The sequence below is a fragment of the Aquila chrysaetos genome, chromosome 4 (genome assembly GCF_900496995.4).
Source record: "Aquila chrysaetos chrysaetos chromosome 4, bAquChr1.4, whole genome shotgun sequence".
NCBI classification, from domain to species: domain Eukaryota; kingdom Metazoa; phylum Chordata; class Aves; order Accipitriformes; family Accipitridae; genus Aquila; species Aquila chrysaetos.
This window is the reverse complement of record NC_044007.1, coordinates 61,985,318-62,010,975: the sequence shown is the minus strand read 5'-3', so window position 1 is coordinate 62,010,975 and position 25,658 is coordinate 61,985,318. Positions and strand designations below refer to the sequence as shown.

Sequence of the window (25,658 nt, the reverse complement as noted above, 5' to 3'; positions counted from 1 at the left end):
TCAACTTTACCTTACATGATCATAAACATACAGGCTAATCATTCCTTAATGCTACCCAATAAAGTGATAGTCTCATAAGAGTTGCTAGTAACTTTATGCCGCTGCAGTTTTCAAAAAATTCATTGCAAAATTAAGTCCAGATACAAATACAAACATGGAAAAACAAAGAAATGTCCCACATTTTCAAAACGTACAGCTTTCCAGAAAGTAAATGGATCTAGATTTCCATCATTTAGAAGCAGATCAAGATTCCTCATTATTCTAATTAATATGCAGCTTTCACTTCAAAGTAAGGCTCAAATCTTCATAAGACATCAGAAGACTAGTACATATTATACGAATTTTACTAAATATGAAGCTTAAGCTCCTAACACATGTCAGAACACTATATGGATGCACTGTTAGAAGAAAAGTATTAATACAGTTTGGAAGTATTTACATTACTTATGTGAATGGAATTGTTGGTTCTGTCTTCACCATGGCATGCAGAAGAATTAAAATGAGTGATCAGTCAATTTGAATTGAGAAAAAAAAATAAACCCATCTAATATGAAGCAATCCAAAATTTGTTTGAAAGGATGTAGTGAACTGTCACACTGGGTGGTCATCAAAACCTATTAAACAGCATTGCAATTTTGATCTGTCAAACACCTGCAAAATTTAAACCTAATATAATGTTTATTCTGCTTTCTGAAACATTTACAAACTGATAAAAACTGAATCTAAGGCAAAAATGTAAAAAAGTTCCCAAATAAGAATATAAATTTTCTATATTTTTATATAAAATTTTCATACCAATGGTAGCTGTTTCAGCAAGAGGGAGAAAATTAATATATTTGCCATCATTAACACCTTACTTGCCTTATTTGCACATTAATACACTATTTTATAATTTTCAAAACCAATTAAAATTGAAAAAACAGATTTAACCACATGACTATTTAAAAACTAAAATGCAACATGCAGTCAACAGCTTCCCTCTAGTGTTTTTTCCACTGATTAACTTCAGTTTTAACCTCAGATTAACTTGCAAGGCAGATTTAGTAGCAGTTGGAAGTAGTTGGTATCGCTTAAAACAAAACTTTAAAAGCAGCCATGCTTTAGGAGAGAAATTAGAAAAAAGAAAGCTTTTTTAGAGCTAAAAGGTTCATTTCTCTGTATAGGTTATAAAATCATTGTATGTCTGTACCTGAACTGCAGTTACAGAAAATATGTTCACATTTTCCTTTTTCAGTGTAATCTTCATACAGAAAAGACTGAGTTGCAATTAATGTCATATTGATTTGAAGAAAAGCGGTGTACTTCAGGCCACTTTTTAAAACCATGCTACTTTAAAACTACGTTAAGAGGAACACTGATTGTGACTGATAAAGCTATTTTTTTTTAAATTAAGCTTCTTTGGACATCTGAAGCACAATTTGCTTCCTGGCCTTAGACTGAATTTCCTTATTTGAAATAAATAAAAAAGAAAAGATTTAGTGTAGGATCTCCAGAGAATTTAAGGCTGAACATACCAAACTGACAGAGGAACTACTCACACAGTAAAATTCATTCAAGAAAAAAATTCTTATTTATTTACCAGGGAAAAGGCCAAGTCCTCTCTTTGAGAGATTTAATGCTGACTTGCTTGGAACTTCATCCCAGGATCATCAATTACTTTAAATCGGGGAATCTCAGTTGTCTGGGAACACACTATTTAGAAACTGAAATCTCTGCTAATTGGTGTATTTGTGATTCATTTCCATATCTACCTGAGATCTGGGAATCTTGACCATTGTATGAAAGAAACTGTTGCATGTTTGTAACTGGAACCCTGTTTTTGGAGATTAATGAACTACTCTAGTTAAATCTCAAAAACCAGAGGCCAGTCTCAGTAACGCTAGACTACTCTCAGAAAATACAGTCCTGATAAGACTACTGTTAAAAAACAATGCATAACTACTGGGAATGAGTTGATATTTTAAAAGACAAAAGTGGTATTGTATAAAATTCACAAAAGGACTGGATAGTTCTCCACGTAAGAGATTGTTTTGTGTGCTGCTCTCAGAGGTTGTGAGGCCATAATTACTGACTGGAAAGCTTCTTGTACTTTTCTGAAGGGAGCACATCTTCGACTTTTATTTGGAGGACATAACAAATTATAGATGTGGTAGTCTTTTCAAGTACACAGGAAAAGTGAACAATTTGAATTATAGAAATTTAGAGTTACTTCTGCCTAAAATTTGTTTACTTATGTTCTTAAAGTTAAGTCATAGTTCAATATGTTTTCCCATGAAATATTGCCAATGAGATTAAAAAACCTGAATGGGCTGTGACAGTGCATTAAGTAACTTTGTTCTGCAGGTATGGAAGCTGGGACAACTCTAGAAAATCTCACAAGAGCATGTGGTCAGTAGTCACATAAAACTTTGTCTTTGCCTATCACTATATACCTGTAGTAGTCCCACATGTGGTTCAGTCTTAAGAATTGCTTTAGTTCTCACTGCTAGCCAGCAGTGAAATGCAAATGTATAATTTGCATCCAGTTTACCAATCACCCTGACTGCAATTGCCATTCTGATTGTTCAACAGCCCACTGGGCTGGGTTAATGCTAATAGCAACATTCATACTGGCAGTGGGCTTCTAGCAACCTCTCAAAATGTTATGAAGGGAGATGGACAGGGAACACCAAATATTTATCTTTGTTGGTTTTTTTTGTTGTTTTGTTTTGTTTTTTAATGTGCACAAATTTGTCCAGAATTCTCATTCCTAGACTGTACATGAAGTAGAATACCCCATGTTGAATAGATGGTTAAGTACACATTAGTAGCACACAAAACTTATTGTGCTCACTTATGCATGCTTTTCTTCTCTGCTTGTCTTCGTTCAGTGAGAAAAGTGTTTCAAAAGGCTTGAAACAGTTAACCTGCTAGAAGTCTATATACCTTACCCACTGTAAGTAGCCAAATGTAATGCAAGCTGAAGAGTGACAGAGAATGAAAAATAGATTGGGTGTTTCAGGTTTGGAGCAGTAAATTATCATGTTATTCATTGAACTCTCCCTAGGCTCAGCCAGCCATACATCATCTGTCAATACTCCAAATTCAATCTATAAATTAATGTCATGATTTTTGTGCTGTCACTAAATGTATGCTATTCTCAGGAGAGGTCAGGAACCGCAGAAGTCATGTAATTTTACAGGGTGATACATATTCACAAAGCCCAGGAGATCTGACCTACATTCCATGTAGATGAGCAGAAGCCTTTTTATCTCAGCTGATACCTGGAGTCCACTCCAGTGTTAACAATCTTGTGGAGAGCAGATGGGGTATTACACCAATCCCAAAGGGAAAGGAAGTACTAATGTGCCCAGACACAATAGGTATGAGTTAAGTAATTGTATCTTCTATTATTTTTACAGAAAGTTTTTAAGTGGGAAAAAATAATGGAAAAAAAGTAACAATCTAGACATCCACCAGCTATGTACTTCTCTAACGGCATACTAGTACTGAGTTAGTAACATCCCAGTACTTTCCTGAAGAGCAGACTAGAAGGATTAGGAGTTTGAGTGAGTGATAAAGTAAATAGATGTGCTTAAAAACCAAGAACCTTAATATTACTAGTCCCAATAATAATTAAAAAAAAAAAAAAAAAAAGAAAGAAGAGACACAAAGCAAGTGATAAAAAGTTACTTAGGTTTATCTTAAACTTGCTTATTTGCTAACAGTTCCTTGACGCCTCAATATTTCTTTATATATGTATTGGGTTTACATGGCAAGGTTTTGGTAGTGAGGGGTGTGGCAGAAGTAGTTTCTGTGAGAAAATACCAGCAGCTGCCCCAATGTTAAACAGAGCCAGTTCCAGCCAGCTCCAGGACGGACCTGCTGCTGGCCAAAGCTGAGCCCATCAGCAAGGTTGGTAGCGCCTCTGTGAAAGCACATTTAAGGTACAATAAAAATGCTCCACAGCAGTGTGTGACAGGGACGAGTGAGGGAAAAAACGTGGGAGAAACAGCCCTGCAGACGCCCAGGTCAGTGAAGAAGGAGGAAGAGGAGGTGCTCCAGGCGCCGGAGCAGAGATTCCCCTGCAGCCTGTGGGGAAGCCCATGGTGAGGCAGGCTGTCCCCCTGCAGCCCAGGGAGGTCCACGGTGGAGCAGATATCCAACTGCAGCCTGGGGAGGACCCCAGGCCAAAGCAGGTAGATGCCCAAAGGAGGCTGTGACCCCCTGGGAAGCCCATGCTGGAGCAGGCTCCTGGCAGGACCTGTGGCCCCATGGAGAGAGGAGCCCACGCTGGAGCAGATTTTCTGGCAGGACTTGTGACCCCATGGGGGACCCACGCTGGAGCAGTCTCTGCCTGGAGGACTGCAGCCCGGGGAAGGGACCCACTCTGGAGCAGTCCGTGGAGGACTGCAGCCTGTGGGAAGGACCCACACTGGAGAAGTTGGTGAAGGACTGTATACAGAGAGAGAAACCCCATGATGGAGCAGGGGAAGAACATGAGGAGGAAGGATTGGCAGAGACAACACATTATGAACTGACTGCAACCCCCATTCCGTGTCCCCCTGCGCTGCCCCAGGGAAGAGCTGGGAGTGAAGTTGAGCCTGGGAAGAAGGAAGGGGTAGGGGGAAGGTGTTTTCAGTTTTGTTTTTCTTTCTCACTATCCTACTCTGTTACTAGTTATCCCAAGTCAAGTCTGTTTTGCCTGTTTAAGTAATTCATGAGCAATCTCCCTGTCCTTATCTTCACCCCTGAGCTTTTCATCGTATCTTCTCCCCCTGTCTTGCTGAGGAGGGGGAGTGAGAGAGCAGCTTGGTGGGCATCTGGCAGCCAGCCAGGGTTGACCCACTAGAATATAACTACATGTTCCCTGTGTTCTAGATGGGAATGTTGGAAATAGAGGTGGTGCAGCTTTCTTTTACCCAACAATACAGTTTGAATATTGTCATTGAAAATGGTCTACCTCCTCATAGGTCTAGCATCATGTTTATTGGTAAGAGCAGGAGATCATGTTTCTATTTTGACTCTACTGCAAACCAGATGAGAAACATGGGAAATCTGCAGAGACATGATGCCTTCCTAACAAAAGCTGCACTACTTACAGACTAGAGATGGCTTGCAGCCAAGACTGGTTGTATCTAGGCATGAGGACCTGATCCCCCCAAAATTCTTTATTGACTCTACTCTTCATCAGGCAATGAAAAATACAACCCTTTACAGATGACACACCTTAATGTGGTGCTAACATTTCTGCACAGTTTTAAGGGATAAGTCTCAAGACAGTGATGATTCGCCCAAAGTGTGTTATTCCTAGAGCTGGTTGGGACTTTTCTGACTAAATGCACATGCATCAAGACCTAAATGCACTGTCAGAAATCTACCCATCTCTCTGACTGTCTGCCTGGCAGGCTGCTGAAGAATCCATGACTTCAGCATCAAGGGCAGTTGTATCATATTAATGGGGGTCAGAAGCCTAAAAGCCTGGGGAAGAATAGCTACAGTGCAATAATCAGGCTCTGGAGTCCTGCCTGAATTTCCAAGGAAAACATCTTGTTTGAATTTCCTTCTTACAAGAACATTTTTTAAAATCTATTTTTAAATTGCAATCTTTAGAACACAGGAAGTAGTAAATTTGAAACCATACAAATGTACACTATTACGTTTTGTAGTGCTAGGTGCTAGAAAGTATAAGCCTAGGAAAGAAATTGAATCCATTTCTCCTGGGTTTACAAAAAACGTCTTAAAACACTAAGTCTCATTCATTTCTCTTCCAAAGTACCTACCACAGCAGAGGCCCCTATAACAAGTTATTCTATTAAAGACTACCACATGCATAATGCAGCATGGGACAGTTTAACCAAGATGGAAAAGACAGGCTTTTGTTTTACATTCAACTATATACTGCTATGCCATTCTCTCTTCAGCCTTAGTACTCCTGATATATTTTTGTTTCTTTTAATTATGTTCAAAAAACCCTAAATGAACAAGACATAATCTACCAGGAATGATATACATACATACAATAATATACATATATACCTATAAATAGGTATAGCTTTTACTTCCTTAGGCCAGAGAGGCTTCCCAAGATTACTTCCAGCCTTATTTTCTATCATAAATATAAATAGCCAATGATTATTTTCTTCACATTTCTTTTCTTCATGCTAAGACTTACTCTACATTGTCCTGCACTTTCTGATAACGAAATTTGATTGGTTACAATTGGTTAAATGCCAATCAGACCATCATTTCAAATGCAGTGGTTATTAAGAATTCACTTCTATCATCTTGATAATAAAATCAAGGTAATATGCCTAAGAACCTGAACAGCACGTGGAAAAAAACAACCTTAAGTATAACAACAACGTTACAAAGTCTTTAAAAAGATCCCAAAGCCTCCTGTATTGTGGAAAGCAAGTAAGAAATTTTCACTAAGGAAACACTTTCCTTAGTGTACAATGACAAATACTTATGATCTGTTCTGCAAACACCAGAGTGCTTATTAACGGATGTTTAAAAGGTACTTTTAAAATGGAAACATTAAATTTGCTTGCAAATTTCACCATTTTCGAGCCCAATGTGTTGTTTCGTAACATGATTCCTGCATCTAAGAATGCATTAAAAAACAATCCTGGAGAGGTTTTAGTTTCTGCATTATATAAAATGTGCAGCAATTTGAATGAGCAGGTTTTTTTCAGGACGAAGAAGGCATGGATTTACTCCTGCTTCAGAACATAGTTCATCAATTCTCATGTAGTATGGAAAGCCAACTGTGCAATTTCTCTGATGAATGCCAAGGTATGGCCACAGAATACAAGCATCTAGCTAGATCAGAAATAAGTGGATGAAGAGGAAGAAAGAGGAGTTTTTCTCTATTTTACGTATTTTTTTGAATATTTCACGTTTCTTGCTGGTAATAGCAACTGCAAATCCATACTACAAACTCACGCATGGATATTTTAGTGAAAATAGATTCTGTATTCATACAGTTATCTATAGTACATGTTTAACTTGGAGAGAAGTCTGCTATCTGAGATTTTTTCCAGGCTTTGTCACATTCATCTGCCATTCTGTTAATGAAGTTGCATTTCGATTCCCTCTTCTGCAAACTGCTAATAACAACTCAAAATATGAAGCAATTTTATGCGTAAAACTCATCAAGATTCTCAGATGGTTTTCAGTAATACTTTTATGACTGTGCGTGAATGCCTTTTGGCAGTGTAGAACAGGCCAATATTTTTAAAAGCAAGCTATAGGGATGTTGTGGGATACATAACATAAAGGCATGTTAAAATAGGTAGTGCCTTATGCCTTCCCTTCTAATAAAATGTGTTTACATGATAAGAAGTAGATTTGGACTTTCACACTTATAAGATGATTAAAAATTATTCTGTCATTGAAATTAATTTATGTCATGAATTATACAAAGGATAAAACAGTATCTCCATATCTTTGTTTCATAAGACTAGCAGTTACTTATGGCACAGTACATTTATCAAATCCACTAAGAATCTCAAAATGGGATCAGGAAGAAATCTAGTTATATAGAGATACACAATGTATCAGTAATTTCAGATTTCAGTTTAAGGTAAACAGCCAGAGGCTAAGAAAAACTTTTTATTTTTTTCTTTTTAGCCAAATGTTAGACCATGTTGTTAGACTGAATTTTTATGGGCTTGTGCTATCACACTAATACATACTTTGTTCTGGTATAAAACATAGAGGTTGCAAATACTGCAAGGTTCATCGGATGTTTAACAGCTTACGAAAAAAACCCCAACCAAACCAACAAGTGAGCAATTATGAAACTTTCTATTAAAGTCCAACAAACAATTCCATACCTCCGTATGCCTGACATCCTGGACTTCACCACCACAAACCTACCTCCACACTGTGCTTACTGGGAAAGGTAAGTGTACGCTGAACTTCTAGGGCAGATGTTTTGAGATTCATGTATTTCTCCTAGTCTCTCTAAAATCAATATTCAGCTGACCTTGCACTGTCTACCAGATGAAGCTGTAACCTTGCTCTCTTCTGTTTGTCTTCTGAAGTAGCTCACCTTCTGCAGGCAGGAAGATTTTTCTTCTACCCTCTTACTCTCAAGGAGTCCTACACACACTGTAAAATGGATGATTCACTATTATCTTAGCTATCTTGTTTGACTTTTGTTCCTATGGGAACAGTTTATATTTCCTATAAATTTCAATCCCTTTGAGTAAAACTGTGATAAGGAGAGCACTTACAGTGTCTACACTGCAATATGTTTGTCCAGGAACAAAGAATAATACAGAACTTCTCTACTTATCTGGATTCACTATGTTAAACATTAGTAAAGAGTGTCCAGACAAGTTTATAGTACATGAACAGCAAGGGCAACTGAATGCTTATCACACCTGCAATATATACTACAATGTAATGAAACTTTAGGGAAAGAAAGAAAAATTTTCAGCCTCCAATGTCAAAGCCTTAAATTAGGGTTTCCCATATTGCAGTCCCAGAGCAAGTTTACCTTTGCCAGTTTCCGCATTTAGAAATCTTACAGCTTTCCTACTCATTTCGTCACAGCCCCCATGCACGCTCCTGCTAGGCTGGAAGTTAACCTCGTTTCCTTGCTGTCCCCTATTTGCCCTACAAAACTGAGAATGAATGCAGCAGTGTTCTCAGCTCAGGGACCTGTCTGGGAAAAGTGCTGAAGGGATGATGACGATTTTGTGTGTCTACTGTTTTCAAATTTAGCAGCTGGCAATTCCACTGAAAAAAGTATAAGTTTGTCTTCCCAAAATATTTTCTTTTAAACGCTAATTAATTTTAGAACTAAGTTTGCACTCAATTAATAACCTAAAAGTGGCTGAAAAGGATGGAAAGTAATAGTGTAGGATCTGTTCCATCAATGGCTATGCCTTGAAGATGGTGTAATATTTTCTGCATTCCTTCCATTTGCTAGTTATACATATTAGCAATGTGTGTCAGAAAATTGTAATAATCTAGTTCAGACAGATAACCACAAAAAAATAAGGACCAACAGAAAGGCAACAAACTACAAGAAAGGAGAGCAAAAATCCAAATATTTCTAATTTGTAAATGTTAAAGTCAGAATAAAGATGCATATTTATAGGCAAACATGAAAAAATTAGGAAATAAAAGTCATGATCAATGAAAAGGGAACTATTTGTCCAGAACAAAAGAATATGCATTCTAAATATTAATCTTAGAATATAACATTTATAATCATGACTCAGATTGAACTTTGCCCTGAAAGTGGACAGTGTTTCAAATATTATGATCAGAAAGGGAGAATGTAAGAATCCAGAGCAGCATATTTAACTTTATGGAATGCCTGTCTTTTCACTCTTTTTTTGGATCTCAAAATATTGTGGCACATGTGGAAGTGAGAACATGCATCTGACCTCCAATGAACCATATGCTTTACAGAGAAGCAAGTATGGCCCCTTCAGTATATATATATGTAAAAAAAATCACAAACAGGAAGTCAAAAAGGCAGGGTCAAAAATTTTCATTAACATTCCCTGCCACTTTAACAAAGAAATATACCATCTTTCAGAATATTTTCAACTATATAGGATTATTTTTCTGCATGCAAAAGGTGAACTTTGTATTCCTCTTTCCAGTACCAAAACTGAGTTTGCGAAGCTGTTCTTCACTTCCACCACCTCCATGATCCTAGAGCTTCAAACTCACAAAACTAACAGTGAAAATGGGAATTTTAACCTGGTTGTTTTTAAAGCTTATGTAGCCATTTGTATTGTTAGTAATAACAGCAGGTATGATCACTGATGCTTCATCTCAAAGCCTCAATGTTTCACTGTAATTTTAATCCAAAACCTCCAGGCTTCTTAGCTGTCAAAGGATATAGTGATATGAATTACATCTAATATTCCAGTGACATCTGTCAAACTCTTCAAGCACATAATATTTTTGCTTGTGAAAACTATCAAGGAGAAAAAGCCCAGCTCATAATCAGTACTAATTTGGCAATAGCCCAAAAGCTTTTTCAGTACAAAAATGAACTGAATTTGTGCCTTTTCAAACAATAGCAGCAATGTAATTTTTTTTCTTAAAGAAAGCAACACCAACAAATGGTGAAAACAGGTTTAAAAGGAAAAATATGTACAGAACTCAAAAACCCATGTGGCTGAATACATTGCCACTTGACACCAACAGCCTTTCATTTTCAACAAAGTAAAACTTTTTTTTGCAGAGTTATAACAAGACTTGCTTATCACAGTTTGACTGCACTCAAAAAAGTTGAAAGCATAAGAATATAGAAGAAAAAGACTGCTTATGTTATAGATGTATAAAAGAGTTTTATCAAGGTAACCATCACAGCAGCAAGACATTCAAGAAATTAAAATGGTGGATTGAGCCAAAACAGCCACAAGAATATTAATATCAGTTAAGCTATATCAATATAGTGTAATGATGGATAAAACCCTAAACCAGAAGTTTCAAATAGGGTAGCTGACCAACTTTTTGCAATAACCCAATTCTATTTTCCCCAGGACTTGAATAGTGGAAGTTTTAAGGGAATGCCAAAATATAAACTCTTAAAAATAATGAAGATGTTTCTTGATTGTAATGACCCTAGAACTGCAGTTCATGCATGCCTGGAAATAAATAAACGCCTTCAATTCATCTATTCGTATACAGAATGGGGCGCTATACTGAAGAGAAGCCAGACAAATACCGGTATCTTGGGGGATATCTGCATTTGTTTCACAGTTGTAGTTTTAAGATTTCTCTGTGATTTTGCCCCTTTTTCTCATGTTACATCTCATTCTATACTCAAATCACTGAAATCACATTTCAGCCCTGATTTATTTTGTCTCTCTTGTCTCTGAATCCATATAACTTGCAACGCCCCATTTTTTTTTATCAATAGGTTTACAAGTTCATCAATCTTCCTCACATTCTGTCATTTAGAAATCAAAATAAATTCTGCACAAACCTGTGCTGGTGGGTCCACTGAGCCTAAAAGAGCCAGGGACTGGTATCACTTAATATTTTGCTGGCATCACTAAAGGAAAAAATCATGCTCCCATATGGTCTGTCACTGACTTAGTGCAACCCAGAAACATCATTCCTTAAAAGCTAGTTGTTATTCAGGCACAATCCTCATCATGCTAGCAACTTCCATAATAGCACCATAAACTTCTAGCTTTAATCAGTATTCATGTCCACCAATTTCATTTTCTTGCTGGTCCTGCATAGGCACCATTGCTCACTGCATCATATCTGCAACTTCAGAGAGAGTTTACAGGGCATTTCACAATGCCTGTCTCAGTGCAGGCACTTGGGTTACTGCCACATGACAGACATTAGGCTTGCAGGAAGAAGAGCTTCTCAATAGATACATGTGTCTGAGCATAGCTATATCTATAAAAAAACTAACAGCACACTGACCTGAAAAAACCCCGACAACAAACAAACAAACAAAACCCATCCCAACAACTTTTTTTTTAAAAGGTATTAGGGAAAGACAGCATCCCAACAACTTTTTTTAAAAGGTATTAGGGAAAGACAGCACCTCAAACCCAGTAGCTAGCATCCAGAGTTAAAAGAATTTCTCCATTTGCTTGATAATACACTGTTGAGTGCAGAAAAAAAACCGTGTGGGAATGGGGAAGTATTTCTGTGAGGCTTTGTGGAACCTCACTGCTTTAACTCCTAGAAATTCTCCACTAAATTTTCAGTCTACGTTGCTCCTGCTGTTTGAATGGCCATAGCAACATAGACTGATACAGGGCATATATTCTATATTTGTTCTTGTGATGAGGTCACTTTATATCTTAAAAACTTTCCTTTTTTTCTCCTTGATGTATTTAAAAGACAACAGTAGTATCTTTTTAACCTTTATTATGCTGGAGTAAATATGCTCCATTCCCCAAAACTGTTTCCTTTTTCTTCACAGTATTCTGTCCTTCCACTTAATCTGCTTATACATTTAGCAACATTTAACGTTGTCTCAAGTCTCAATGTGTTAGCAACCTAAGAGTTTTGCATTTCCTTATTTCTAAGGCAACTCAGAATTTCATGATTCTTGATAAAAAAATTTGTTAAAATTCCCTTAATGGCAATAACTTTCACGGGATTTTCAGGGAGGATGAAACTGAGACCGTAGCATGTTCCTTGCTAAGGTGGCAGCAGTTTCCCATGGTCTGAAGAATTCCCACTCTTTAGAGTCTGTCTTACGTTCATTGAGTTATAGACTACTTTTCATGTTATTTAATCAGCCATGACTTCTCATTAGTTTACTTCTACTGAAACAATTCTGATGGTAACTGAGACAATTTAAAAATGTTGCTTGCTAATCACCAAAGTCACAAGTCTCTGCCTACTAGAACAGATGTCAGAAAGAGATACAGTGACAGCAAGCAGCTTCCTTCTCTCCCTGAAGAGGGATAATTCTTCTTTAAAGACTTGTTATGCCATGCTTTTAATCAGGGAACTGTAATATCTGAGACTGGTTTGCTTTTCAAAACCTTTCAACAGAGCTTTGGAATTGAACAGATTTCTACAGCTGTTGTAGATGTTGGGAGTACTGGTGGTAGTGATGGGAACAGCTAGCTGATAACAAAAGCATATGGAGGATTTTTGTTTGTTTTTCTACAGAATGTTTTCATTAGCAAATGAAGATTACCAAAAACTAGATGCTCCGCAGATGACTAATTTGCTGAAATCCAAATGGAAATACGGGGGCTACAGCCCATCCAGAGCTCAGACTTGCCAGTAGCTGCCTTGAAGACAATAAGCAAGCTGAGGGCCTAGAAGCCGCAGAAGCTTAGGAAAAAGCCATAGGCTCGCAGCCAGCACACCCAGTGGGCTGGTATCACAGCTCTCAGGCTTTCTGGGGAGGACCAAAGTGTTCTACATCTTTAGAGACCTATTTTAAAACAGAACAGCATTTTAGTGTGCTTAATTCTGTAATTAAGAAAGCTAAGTACCAGAAAAACGTGCTACTTTTCATCACATGGACTTCTAGACTGCACAGAAGAAAAGATATCAGCTCATACTATCGAAACCAAAATGATACGGTTATCTTAAAACATTGACTGGTACAACTCTGACAAAAACCCTACCTCACACTGTTCAGTCTCCATATAAAACCAGCTCAGCTTTGAGCATTACTTCCTCCTTCTTTCCACGAAATTATTGACTCTATGCTCAGCAGACTTTTTGCAATGGGTTCAGCGTTAACTGTCCTTCTGTCTACCTCTGAGGGTCAAGATGATAGGAAACAAAGCATCTGCTTCCGTGTATCTAGAGACTCCATGGTGGAAAAATGTTCACATTATGAAACTTTGGGATCCGAAATAATTCAAGAAGGTCAAGCAGCTATGATTCTAGAAGATTTTTGAGTGGTTCTTTCCCACTGAAGCCATGGGAAAGAAGGGGTATTAATAGAGTAAAGGTATTATTGAGTTAACCAAAGAAGTGGCCTGATTTGCCAAGATAAACCCCATTGTGTGTACACCACTATACACCATAAGGCTGTTAAAAGTCTAGGCATTGTCCCATAGAAACCACTGCCACTAAACATTTTTTGAGAGATCTGAGAAGAAGAAGAAAACATTTTAAATAAGAAGCAGCTCTCTAAATATTCCTTAAACTTTGATAAGTTTCATAAAGGAAAGCAAAGTACTTCGCACATTTCAGTAGCGGTAAAAATGGTAATAGTTCCTTGTGGGAAGACAGAACTCAGTTGTGGAAACAAGCTGCAAAAGAAATTTTTTTAGACCTATCTTCCTAGTTCAGAACACACAAAAGATCTGGAGTTCAAAAGAGTCAGATTTTAATGAAACAAAGCAGTGTATCTATCTCATCTGATGGAGATGATGCAGTTTATACTGTTTAGACAGACTGATAGCATGGAGAAAGGCAAACTGATTGAAACTCCACTATATGCACAGCTAAGATTTGTAGCCTTTCAGAAACAGCAAGGTATCTCACACTTTCATAGCTGTATCTTCTCTGTGTTCTCAGATCAGGGAGTTGCAGGGAGCAATAAGATCCTCTGAAGTTGTTTCTCCTCCAGACTGAAGAGGCCCAGCTCTCAGCCTCTATTCATACGTCATGTGCTCCTGACCCTGACCCCGACCCCTGGTGGTCCTCCACTAGGTTCACTCCTGTATGTCAATATTCTTGTGCTGAGAGCACAAAACTGGACACAGTACTCCAGATGTGGTCTTACAAGTGCTGAACAGAAAGGAAGGATCACTTCTCTGTACCTGCTGCCAACACTCTTACTAATGCACTCCAGGATAAGTTCAGCCTGTTGTCTGCTAGGACCCCAGGGCCTTTTCTGCCAGAGCTGCTTCCCAGGCAGTTGGCCCCAAGGCTGCCTTGTTGCCTGGGATTACTCCAACCCAGGGGCAAGACCTTTCATTTGCTCTTGCTGAACTTCATAAGGTTTCTGTCAGCCCATTTCTCCAGCCTGTCCAGGTCCCTCTGGCAGCAGCCCTGCCTTCCCAATTTGGGTCACCCCTATCTGGTGTCACCTGCAAACTTGCTGAGAGTACTCTCCATCTCATCATCCAGGTTGTCAGTGGAGACATTGAACAGTATTGGTCCCAGCACAGGTCCCGGAGGGATCCACTACCTACTGGCCGCAAGCTTGGCTTTGCGCCATTAATCACAACTCTTTAAGCCCAGCCTTTTTTCTATCCACTTTGTACTGCCTTTATCCATCCCATGTCCCACCCATTTGCGGGCTATGGAGGAGGCTATAGGAGGCTGTCAAAGACTGTTGAAATCAAGGTATATAACAGCCACTGCCTTTCCCTTGCCAGACACCTCATCACAGAAAGCATGATTTGCATATGGAAAACATTTTAACTGCGCCCATTCACCTTGTTGTCCTTCACGTGTTTACACATGATTTGCTCCAATAATGTTCGAAGGGACTGAGGTGAGTCTGACTGGCCTATAATTATCTGGATCCTCCTTCTTGTCATTCTTGATGATCTAGTTCCATGGACTTGTGCATGATACCCAAGTGATTTAAGTGATGCCTGACTGCCTTGCTCTACTGTGGGTACTACTTCCCGCCCACTGACTGCTAAGAGAGTCAGGGACCTGGAAGGCCAGAAGACAAGCCTTGCAAGTGAAAACCAAGTTATAAAAAAGGCGTTGAGTAGGCCTTTCTCATGCCCCTTGTCACTAGGTCCACTGCCCCACCAAGCAATGGGCCCACACTCACTTAGCCTTCCTTTTGCTGTTGATGTACTTTAAGAAACCTGTTCTATCCTTTACCTCCCTGGCTAGTTTCAGGTCCAGCTGAGCTGGAGCTTTCCTGGCTCCATTCCTGTATACATGGACAATGCCTCTGTATCCCTCCCAAGTCTGTCCCTGCTTCTGTGTGCTTCCCTTCTTGTGTTTGAGCTGAGTCAGGAGCTCCACGTTCATCCATACTGGTCTTCTGTAACGCTTGTCTTCTGCAGAATGGGAAGGACAGTTCTTGTGCTCAGAGGATGCTGTCCTTGAAGATTAGCTAGCTCTCCTGGGCCCCTTTGCCCTCCAAGGCAATTATCCACAGGATCCTGCCAAGGATGTCCCTGAACAGAGTGCCTCCCCTCATCACATTATTGATCATCTGTATCAAGAAACTGTCTTCAATCTGTTCCAGAAATCTGGATTGCTTGTGTCCAGCCATATCGACCTTCCAGTAGATATTGCTGTGGTTAAAGTGACCCAAGAGTACCAACGCCTGGGATTGTGAGGCTTTTTCCACCTGCCTTAAGAATGCTTTATCTGCCTTCTCTTGTTGATGAGAAGGTCTATAGCAGATACTAGAATATCACCCGTGTTGGTCTGTCTTTTGATCTCTGCCCACAAGCTCTCCACTGGTTTGTCGCTTCACCCAAGACTCCATCCACTCAAAACACACCTTTGTGTAGAGCATAGCCTTAAGGTAGGGCATCTCATACGGGCATCTTGTTAGCACCTTAAGGTACTTGTGTCTTGTATACACAGCTGAGTTCAAGGTTAAGGAGTTGCATCATGTTTGTTACAGAAGAAAGGGATAAGTGGGCCAGATATGCTGACCGTTCTTAGGTTTGCCCCTTCTTTGGTGAAAGAATCCTGAAGTTATGATTTGCTCTCACACTTTTCAAATATACCTGCACCATAGTAATTCTAGGGAAGCACTAAGATCTTTTCATTAGAGAACAAGGGGAATACAGGTGTAGGCAAATGGGAAAGTTTCTGTAGAACTGATTTCAGTGCTGTTGAAATATAATTAAAATGTTTTTATTCAATTATTAATCATATTACAGTGTCATTAGTAATTCTACACATTAGAAATTAAAGTCTTTAATGTGAACTACTTATCTAATAATCTGTTAAACTGACTTTAGAAAGCCACAGATTTCCTATGTGTGTGTTTTTAAATTTAAATTAATAAACAAACAGAACTCTGTCAATCCATCTTTCATGATGGAATGCACATATCAATGTATGCAATACTTGATCCAAAAGCCACATAATTCACGACCTTACACACTTTCAACCTACCTCCTCCATGTTTCTTGAATTTTGTTTCACTGTATTTAACTTAGATTGTACACCATGCAATGTTTATATGATAATATTAAGATACTATTTTAAAATGCAGTTTCAAATATGTCACTAAACAAATAGAAACTTTATCATTAAAATTTTTTCGTTCTTTTTAAGAACAATTTTTTCAGGTAAAATATACCCTAGGACACAGACATATACAATTGCATTTTCAAAAAAGAAAACGGTGCCCTTTAATAGCGCAGTGTTCTGTGTATCACAAGTAACAACCTGTCATTATGTACCATGATGCCCAAGTCTGTTCTCAACTCATTCACCATGTAGCTGTTCAAACCGCAGACTGCTTGACATCCAGCTTTACAATATCCTGAGGTTTTAGCTGGTATTTACCTCTTATTTGCAATGGCATGATAATTATTAGTTTAGTAAGTGCCTATAGCAAAACTTGGTTAAAAAAAAAATGTTTCACATCTTGACTTAGTAACATCCCATAGGTATTTTTTACTCAGTGTTACAAGTTTAGCTGAAAATCTCCAGTCTTCAGACCATCTGCGTGCAGTCAAAGACAAGTAATGGAAGAAAGAGATCTGTAACATCCCCAACACCTCCCAAAGTATATCAAAAAACCCCCTACCAAACCCCCTGTAGTTGTTTAACCCCAGCCAGCAACTAAGCACCACGCAGCCGCTCACTCACTCCCCCCTCACCCAGTGGGATGGGGGAGAAAATCGGGAAAAAGAAGCAAAACCCACGGGTTGAGATAAGAAAGGTTTAATAGAACAGAAAAGAAGATACTAATAATGATAACGATAACACTAATAAAATGACAACAGTAATAATAAAAGGATTGGAATGTACAAATGATGCGCAGTGCAATTGCTCACCACCCGCCGATCGACACCCAGCTAGTCCCCCAGCGTCGATTCCCCGCCCCCACTTCCCAGTTCCTATACTAGATGTGACGTCACATGGTATGGAATACCCTGTTGGCCACTTTGGGTCAGGTGCCCTGGCTGTGTCCTGTGCCAACTTCTTGTGCCTCTCCAGCTTTCTTGCTGGCTGGGCATGAGAAGCTGAAAAATCCTTGACATTAGTCTAAACACTACTTAGCAACAACTGAAAACATCAGTTATCAACGTTCTTCACATACTGAACTCAAAACATAGCACTGTACCAGCTACTAGGAAGACAGTTAACTCTATCCCAGCTGAAACCAGGAGACCCCCAAAAACCTCAACCCCAAACTCCAAAGTTCTTGTTTACAACTAATTCCTTTAAGCTAAGGATTTCTGTCTGGTGCTTTAAGTTAATTCATCTGAGCAAGACTTTGATGCGTAACGTGATTTCTTCAAGCTAGAGATGGCAGTACCAATTGCTTACCTGACTCACACGCAAATGTCTTTGACGTCTCATCATGAAAGATAATTGCCACTGCATGCTTCTTTGTCTCTCGAGGCAATCTAGTTATGTTTTTGATATTGTGCAGCTCGGTTACCTTAAAATGAAGAAAAATATTTTAGGCCAGTGTATAAACAGTACAAATAAAAACATTAACCAAAACTATTCAACTTTTACTATAATCTGTTTTTTTTCCCCAAGGTTATTTAGATTTATAAGTCTTTTAATCGACAAAAACACATAAATAGGTAGAGTCTAAAGTTGCAAAACTTTCTATAAAATGTAATGTATCAAAAAGTGAATGGTCTACTTCCCTAATAAAGTTTTACTTGGAAACATAGTTATTACAGTGACATCAAGACAGTCTTGTGATTATTCTATGTTTTTCAATTTCTATATTCATACAACTTTGATCAGTTTCAGAATCTGCATCAAATACATAACCTAATGTAGGAACAGCAGTGTCTTATTAGTTAAGGGAAGTAAATCAGTTATCTTGCCAATTAGTATCACTAAATTTTAAGGATAAATCCTCATCTGCCTTTAAAGTGTAACTGTCATCCTCATAAGAACTCACAACTTTATTTTATTTTCCAAATATTAGAAAAGCTTATCAACAAAAAAACAGTCTTCCAGCAAATTTACAGCATAAACAATTCAATCTATTTCCATTTTCCTTTGATGCAAGTAGATAACTACAAGTAACACAAATGGAAGAAAAATATGTTACTACAACCCAAGCTGGTAGCACAGCCTATATTAAACTGCTTAACGCTTCGCATTATAAAATCTTTTCTCAGTTTCGCGGAACTCTGTGCAAACTTTATGTGTTTATAGTTAACTTTTCCAGGCAGGACATCTGCCTCAGGCAGAATTAATTTCTTAAAAATGTCATCCATATGAATTTGGCCATCTATGACTAGGGAAAAAAATGGGCTGAATGCGGATGGGTTTTTTTGCTTTGTTTTGTAATTCTTATGCTCCCTGTGTACAGCTCTGGCATTCCTTTTCATATGCTGGAAATAATGCTTTTTAAGAGACAGAGATTTTATATGGTACAGTAAAAAAATGGAACATGCTGGGGCAAAGACATTGCAAAAAAGATTGAGAGCAGATGAGCAGTGAGAGCCATCAAGAAGCCAGAGACAAAGCATGAAGTGGAATGTGTAGGTGCTGATGAGAAACCCGAGACCAGAGCTGAAGACTGCTATAAGGTCTATCTTGACAGCCTTCAGCAAAACTCACTCGCTTGTCAATATCTTTGCTGTAACAGGTAGGCCAAAACTGGATGCGGTACTCTAGATACGGTCTAATGAGTGCTGAACAGAGGGAGATAATCACTCCCTGTATTGCCTGGTCATGGTCCTGTTCATACAGCCCATGGAGCTGTTGGCCATCTTTGCTGGCTGAGGCACCAAGCCCCAGGGCCCTTCCCACAGGGCTGCTCCCAGCCTGTCTATCCCAAGCCTGTGCCATCGCAGGGGCTCCTCTGTCCCCGGGTCAGCTCCTGGCACTTGCCCTTATTCAGTTTCACAAAGTTCCTGTCAGTCCATTCCTCCAGCCCGTTCAGGTCTCTGGAAGATAGCCTGGCTACCGAAAGTGTATCGACGGATCTTTCCCAATTTGCTGTTTGCACAGTTGGTGAGCGCATGCTCCATTACCTCTTCCAGGTCCCTGATACCAATACCAACCAAGAAAGGTCCCAGTACAGACCGCGGCAGCTCTACACTTGCTACTGACCTCCAGGTACAGTATGACCCATTAACCATGACTTTCTGGGTCTGACTAGCTGACCAGCTTTTCACCATCTAGACGTCCACCCACCTACATGATAATGTCCCAACTGGGATATAAGAATATCGTGGGAAACAATGTCAAAAACCTTGCTGAAGTTGGGTACCCAATGACATCCAGTGCTCTCTCCTCATCCCAAATCATAGATGACTATCAGACTGGTCAGGCATGATTTATCCCTGGTAAATTCATGCTGCCTCTTCCCAATTACTATCTTCTCCTTCACATGCCCAGAAATATGTTTTAAGAGGACTCACTCCATGGTTCTTCCCATGGGCTCAAGCGAGTCTGCCCGAGCTGTAGTTCCCCAGGTTGATCTTTTGGCCTTTTTTTGAACACAGGTGCAACATTTGCCTTGCCATTGGGTTCCTAATCCCTTAAAATTTTATTTTTTAGTCACATTTTCAGGGCTTCGCAAGAATCCTTTTATTTCTCCATTTATTGCTTGGGGGGAAAGAGAAGGTGTCGTGGTTTAACCCCAGCCAGCAACTAAGCACCACGCAGCCGCTCACTCATTCCCCCCCCACCCAGTGGGATGGGGGAGAAAAATCGGGAAAAAGCAGCAAAACCCACGGGTTGAGATAAGAACAGTTTAATAGAACAGAAAAGAAGAAACTAATAATGATAATGATAACACTAATAAAATGACAACAGCAATAATGAAAGGATTGGAATGTACAAATGATGCGCAGTGCAATCGCTCACCACCCGCCGACCGGCACCCAGCTAGTCCCCGAGCGGCAATTCCCCGCCCCACTTCCCAGTTCCTATACTAGATGTGACGTCACATGGTATGGAATACCCTGTTGGCCACTTTGGGTCAGGTGCCCTGGCTGTGTCCTGTGCCAACTTCTTGTGCCCCTCCAGCTTTCTCGCTGGCTGGGCTTGAGAAGCTGAAAAATCCTTGACTTTAGTCTAAACACTACTTAGCAACAACTGAAAACATCAGTGTTATCAACATTCTTCTCATACTGAACTCAAAACATAGCACTGTACCAGCTACTAGGAAGACAGTTAACTCTATCCCAGCTGAAACTAGGACAGAAGGTCTGAACACCACAGATACCACAGATACCACTGTCCCATTAAACGAATGACTAAAATCTCTGTTAATTTTCCTTGATCTATGCATGGTAAATGGTCTAGTATGTGAGAGGGCTCCTATGGCTTACCCACAGCACTGATCTCAAGGAAATCCCATAAAAAGGAAAAGAAAGTGTTAGTAGGCAGAGGAGAGAGCAGACTCTAGAATTCAAAACCTGAGGAAACAATACTAAATCCAGAAGTCATTACTGAATTCTGAAGACCCAGAAGGGCCCAAAATAGGAGACAGAGAAGATATGGATCTACTAGTCTTGCTAAATAAGAAGAGGATATAAGAACAAAAGATTTAAAAAGATTTGGGACACAAAAAAGTCCAGGTTATTCTTAAAGAGAATTTACATTTTTTAAATAATTTAAAGATGCATATAGCTTTCCTCTCAAAGATTCAGAAAGATAACTGACAGTGCAGTATGAAAGGGAAAACAATAACAGGAAGAAAAAAACCCCCAGTGATTCTAACACAAGCAAATGAAAGAGTGATATTTTTATGTGTGTGCATGTGTGGCTGTGCACACAATGCAGAAAAAAAAATTTAAATCTTGTTATGTTAAAAATGGGAAATTTCTCTTTCTGGAATAGCAGGAAAGGAAATAGAAGTGCTTTGAATAGTGACAACAGGGCATATTAAGCCTTATTCTAGTCTCTCAGACGGTAGAGATCTATTCTTTTCTTTAACATCTGAGTGTTATAGATTACTGAAAGATCCTGAAATGCTGGTAAGTCTGATAATAAATAAAAAACCCCTACATTCCTGGCATCAAAGCTACATAACTTTCACAGTAATTTTTGTTCAAAACATAACTACAGACAACTGGGGACACATACCTAGCCATCTATAAAGATGATTTTATGAGTTCTCTTGTTGATCAGTACATTAAGCCTGTTTTATTTAATATATTGACAGAACATTTTTTTATGCAAGATCATTCACACACTTAGGATATTGTCAGCACAAAATGAATAAACAATAGAACTTTATTTTATTTGCTGCTGGGAATTTTATGTCTGAAAGAGACAATGAAATCACCACCAAATTCTGACATGCTGCTTTTTGGTACCCATACAAGAGATTTGGTCGAACAAAATGCAAGGCAAGTGAAGAAAAACAGTCTCCATGCAAGTGAAAAGGGGCTTTGTTTTAAACACATTTCAACTTTCCTTTGTCTCTAGAATCATACTGCCTCCCTAGACAGCACAGAACTTGTTATCACTCCAATGTGACAGGCAAAGAGTTACATGAATTGCCTCTTCCAAACTCCCTGACTGACTGACTGACTTTTCTTCAAGGAAGGTTTTACGAGCCATTCATAGTTTCACACAAAGTCACATTCCTCTTGTGTACATCTTTCCACAAAAATGGACATATTTCAAACTATCATGAGATATTGTGAGATACCTCTTTTCTTGTCAAATGTTTTAATGGTTTAACATGGGTAGCCAAAGTATTTCTGCCAGTTTTAAAAAAATAGAAGATAATTAAAAAAAAATAAATCGTATCTTTCACCTTGAAATGCTTTGTTTTACAGGAACTGAAGGTTTTCCTGGAAATAATACTGGTTTAGTCATAATATTCTGAGGATAAAGGGAATTGATACAGATGTTAGTTAGGAAAAATAACTAATTTTTCTAGGCAAACTAATAGAAAAAAGAAAAGAGAAAAAAAAGTAACTGAGCTTTAGTGCTCAGTCCCATCATTGTATCTGAGAAAGCAGCAAATTTCACAGCATCACAGAATGGTTGAGGGTGGTAGGGATCTCTGGAGGTCATCTGGTCCAACCCCACCTGCTCAGGTAGGGTCACCTAGAACCGGTTGCCCAGGACCACGTCCAGGTGGCTTTTGAATATCTCCAAGGTGGATGACTCCACTGACTCTCTGGGCAACCTGTGCCAGTGCTCTGTCACTTTCACACTGAAAAAGTGTTTCATGATGTTCAGAAGGACCCTCCCGTGTTTCAGTGTGTGCCCATTGCCTCTGGTCCTGTCATGGGGCACCACTGGAAAGGGCCTGGCTCTGTCTTTTCTAAACCCTTTAGGTGTAGAGAATACACTCACTGATGAGTATATAATGAATGAGCTTTCTCATCTCTAGGCTAAACAGTCCCAGATCTCTCAGCCTCTCCTCATAGGAGAGATCCTCTAGCTCTCTCATCATCTTCGTGACCCTTCACTGCACTTGCTTCAGTATGTCCATGTCTCTCCTGTCCTGGGAGCCGAGAACTGGACCCAGCACTCCAGGTGTGGCTGCACCAGTGTCAAGGGGAAGGATCACCTCCCTTGACCCGCTGGCAACAGTCCTCCTAATGCAGCCCAGGATACCGTTAGCTTTCTTTGCGGCAAGAACATGCTGCTGGCTCATGTACACTAAACCCTATACAAGTTGAAGAAGCAGTTCTAGTTTTATCTGTTGGGCAAGTCAACATGCTGACAGAAAAAAACACCACCAGTTAACATCTCGGAAACCCGAGTTGATGATAACGACGAGAGAGGTCATATTATCAAAAAAGCCCCCCCACTATGTCTACTGGGTATGTAATCTTTAATATCAAATAGAGATATCAATTTTTGCTTCCATGTTCATCTGTTGAAATTGTACTGTATGCTTCCCTCCGCAATCAGAGCAGAAAGATAGAGGCAAGAATAATAATACTGTGAAAGTCTATCCTCCCACTGCTCGAGAGAACTGAAGTTAATCAAATTCCGAATTCCGAGTTTAATGCCAATGAAGCATGAGTCATTTCTCTACTCTGAACACTTGCAATTAAAAAATAAATACCTGAGAGTTTATATTATTTTGTATAAAGGAAAAACGAACTTTGCCTTGGCAACCAGACTGCTTTATCTCAGTGATTTTTAAAAGTGTGGTTTAAATTTTTATCTATTACTTTTTAATAAATAAATAAATAAATAAATAAATTTTTTAAAGGGGAAAAAAGTATCAAAACTACTCAAAAGACAAAGATTCTAAAAAAGTCATATTTTTTTTAAAATTATTTAAACCATCTCTTTGCAAACTTTAAAAAAGTTTTAAAAGACTAATCAAATTGAAAATTTAACAAAAAGAGAAAGCCCCTTTTTTATGAGAAGTGCATTAGGCAAATCTACTTTTTTAAGCAAGGGATGTTATACCAAAATTTGCTCCCTGTGGTATCATAACAGACTTGTTGACAAAATACAGACTAGCTCATTGAAAACATTGCTGTTCTTCACAACAACAAAATAGTACTCTGGAACCACCTAGACCATTGGTAGCCTTGTACCAGTAAGAAGAAAAGAATAAAGGGAAAATATAATGTGCTATTACACATGTAAGATTCTTACCTAGACTTTCCACAAAAAAAGATGGAAATATTCCCATTGTGGGATTATACTTTGCCCAAAACTTTGGTAATATTAAAAACAACCCAAACCAACAAAAACTTTGAAAATCACTTTTCCTATTTCCCCACATTTGTATTCCTGTAGAACACAATGAATTTCAATGACAAATAAAATCCCTAATATTACCTGTTCAGTGAGTCATCTTGCAAATAGATTTCCTGCCTACCCTTATCCTTTATGATTTCTTCCAGTAAGCTAAATAGATCCTTTTGTATTAAGCTATGATTAAGTAGTTTACAACTTTTCACTAACGTTAGTATGTTATCTTAGACTTTCTTTTCTCTACTAGACATTGGTGCTATCATTTAGTGCAGTAGTCCATATGGTGCTCAGTGTGGTACATGTTTGGGACTCTTAGCACCTGGCCCATTTCTCAGTTCTCCTACTCATCATCAATAATTCCTGCTTCATATGTCCATCACTAGGCAGCCCCCCCACACATTTGCTTGCTTTTTTCCTACTTGGTTTCTTGATCTTTTCCTGGATCAGTCTCTAAGACCATTTTTCTTGTCTCTAGAATGACAATGAACAATGGTTGAAGAAAATATGTGGAATAGTTACTTAACTTGTATGTGACAAACTTTTCTTTGCCAAGCTTTTTTAATTCCACTTTTTTTTCATATATAAAAGGTTTTTTTCTGTCTTGGGGCGGGGCAGGGCAGGGGGGTTGACACAGGTATATCAAAGGCATCCAACTTCGTTACTTCTGGTTAATATTTGATGAAAGGACATAATCCTTAAGGGCTACAAGGTAGGAGAGTTTCTAGGATCAGTAAAGGCAGCATCTCACTCCTGCAAAATTAAGCTAGGGTAGGCTTGCACCAGGGTCTCAAGGCTACCCATCAGTGTTGGTTTCTGTAACTTGCCTCCTCTTACATTCAGGAATTTGGATCACCTCAGAGATTCCACATCAGCACAGCTAATCACCAGTACAGCCTCAGGAAATGAAATGCACTTGATCTGCACACAATTTTTTGGGGTGAGTCTCAGAAAGTTCACCAAAACCCCAAACTTCTTTACAGAGGAACATCCAGCACTGAACAAGAATGCAAAAGAGCCTATAGTTAGTTTTCTGCCACTGTTGCTCATATATCTAGAGCACTTAAGAATCACCCAAAAATTGCTTCACTTCTCATCCTCATTGTTTTTCTTTATTTTGGTCTGCAGATGGGCCCAAAACTTACAAGTCTGTTGTGCTGGTATAGCATGTCATCTAAAAAGGGCACCACTTTCAGAGCTTCTACTGGCTTCCTTTAAGTAAATGTTATATAGGAATAATAAAATCAATAATCAACTCCTTGTCAATGCTGTCTAGCCACATCTGGGTGGATCAATCATTAAAAGAAAAAAAAAAAAAAAGAAAAAAAAAAAAGCTATCTGCTGCTCTATATTATGACTGTATTAAGAAAATTTCTAGCTCCCCCTGCCCCTGAAATTAAATAAATAAATAAAATATAGGACAAGGTATC

At 38.8% G+C, this 25,658-nt stretch overlaps 1 protein-coding gene across 2 annotated transcripts in view; it reads right to left on the bottom strand.

The window, feature by feature from the left end:
* The window catches only part of DOK6 (docking protein 6), a 266,549-nt gene that overhangs the window by 120,485 nt on the left and 120,406 nt on the right, over nucleotides 1-25,658 (bottom strand). For both annotated transcript variants that reach the window (XM_030011402.1, XM_030011403.1), the window contains exon 3: nucleotides 17,896-18,010. In XM_030011402.1, the coding sequence (XP_029867262.1) occupies nucleotides 17,896-18,010 (115 nt within the window). The remainder of the gene's footprint in view (nucleotides 1-17,895; nucleotides 18,011-25,658) is intronic.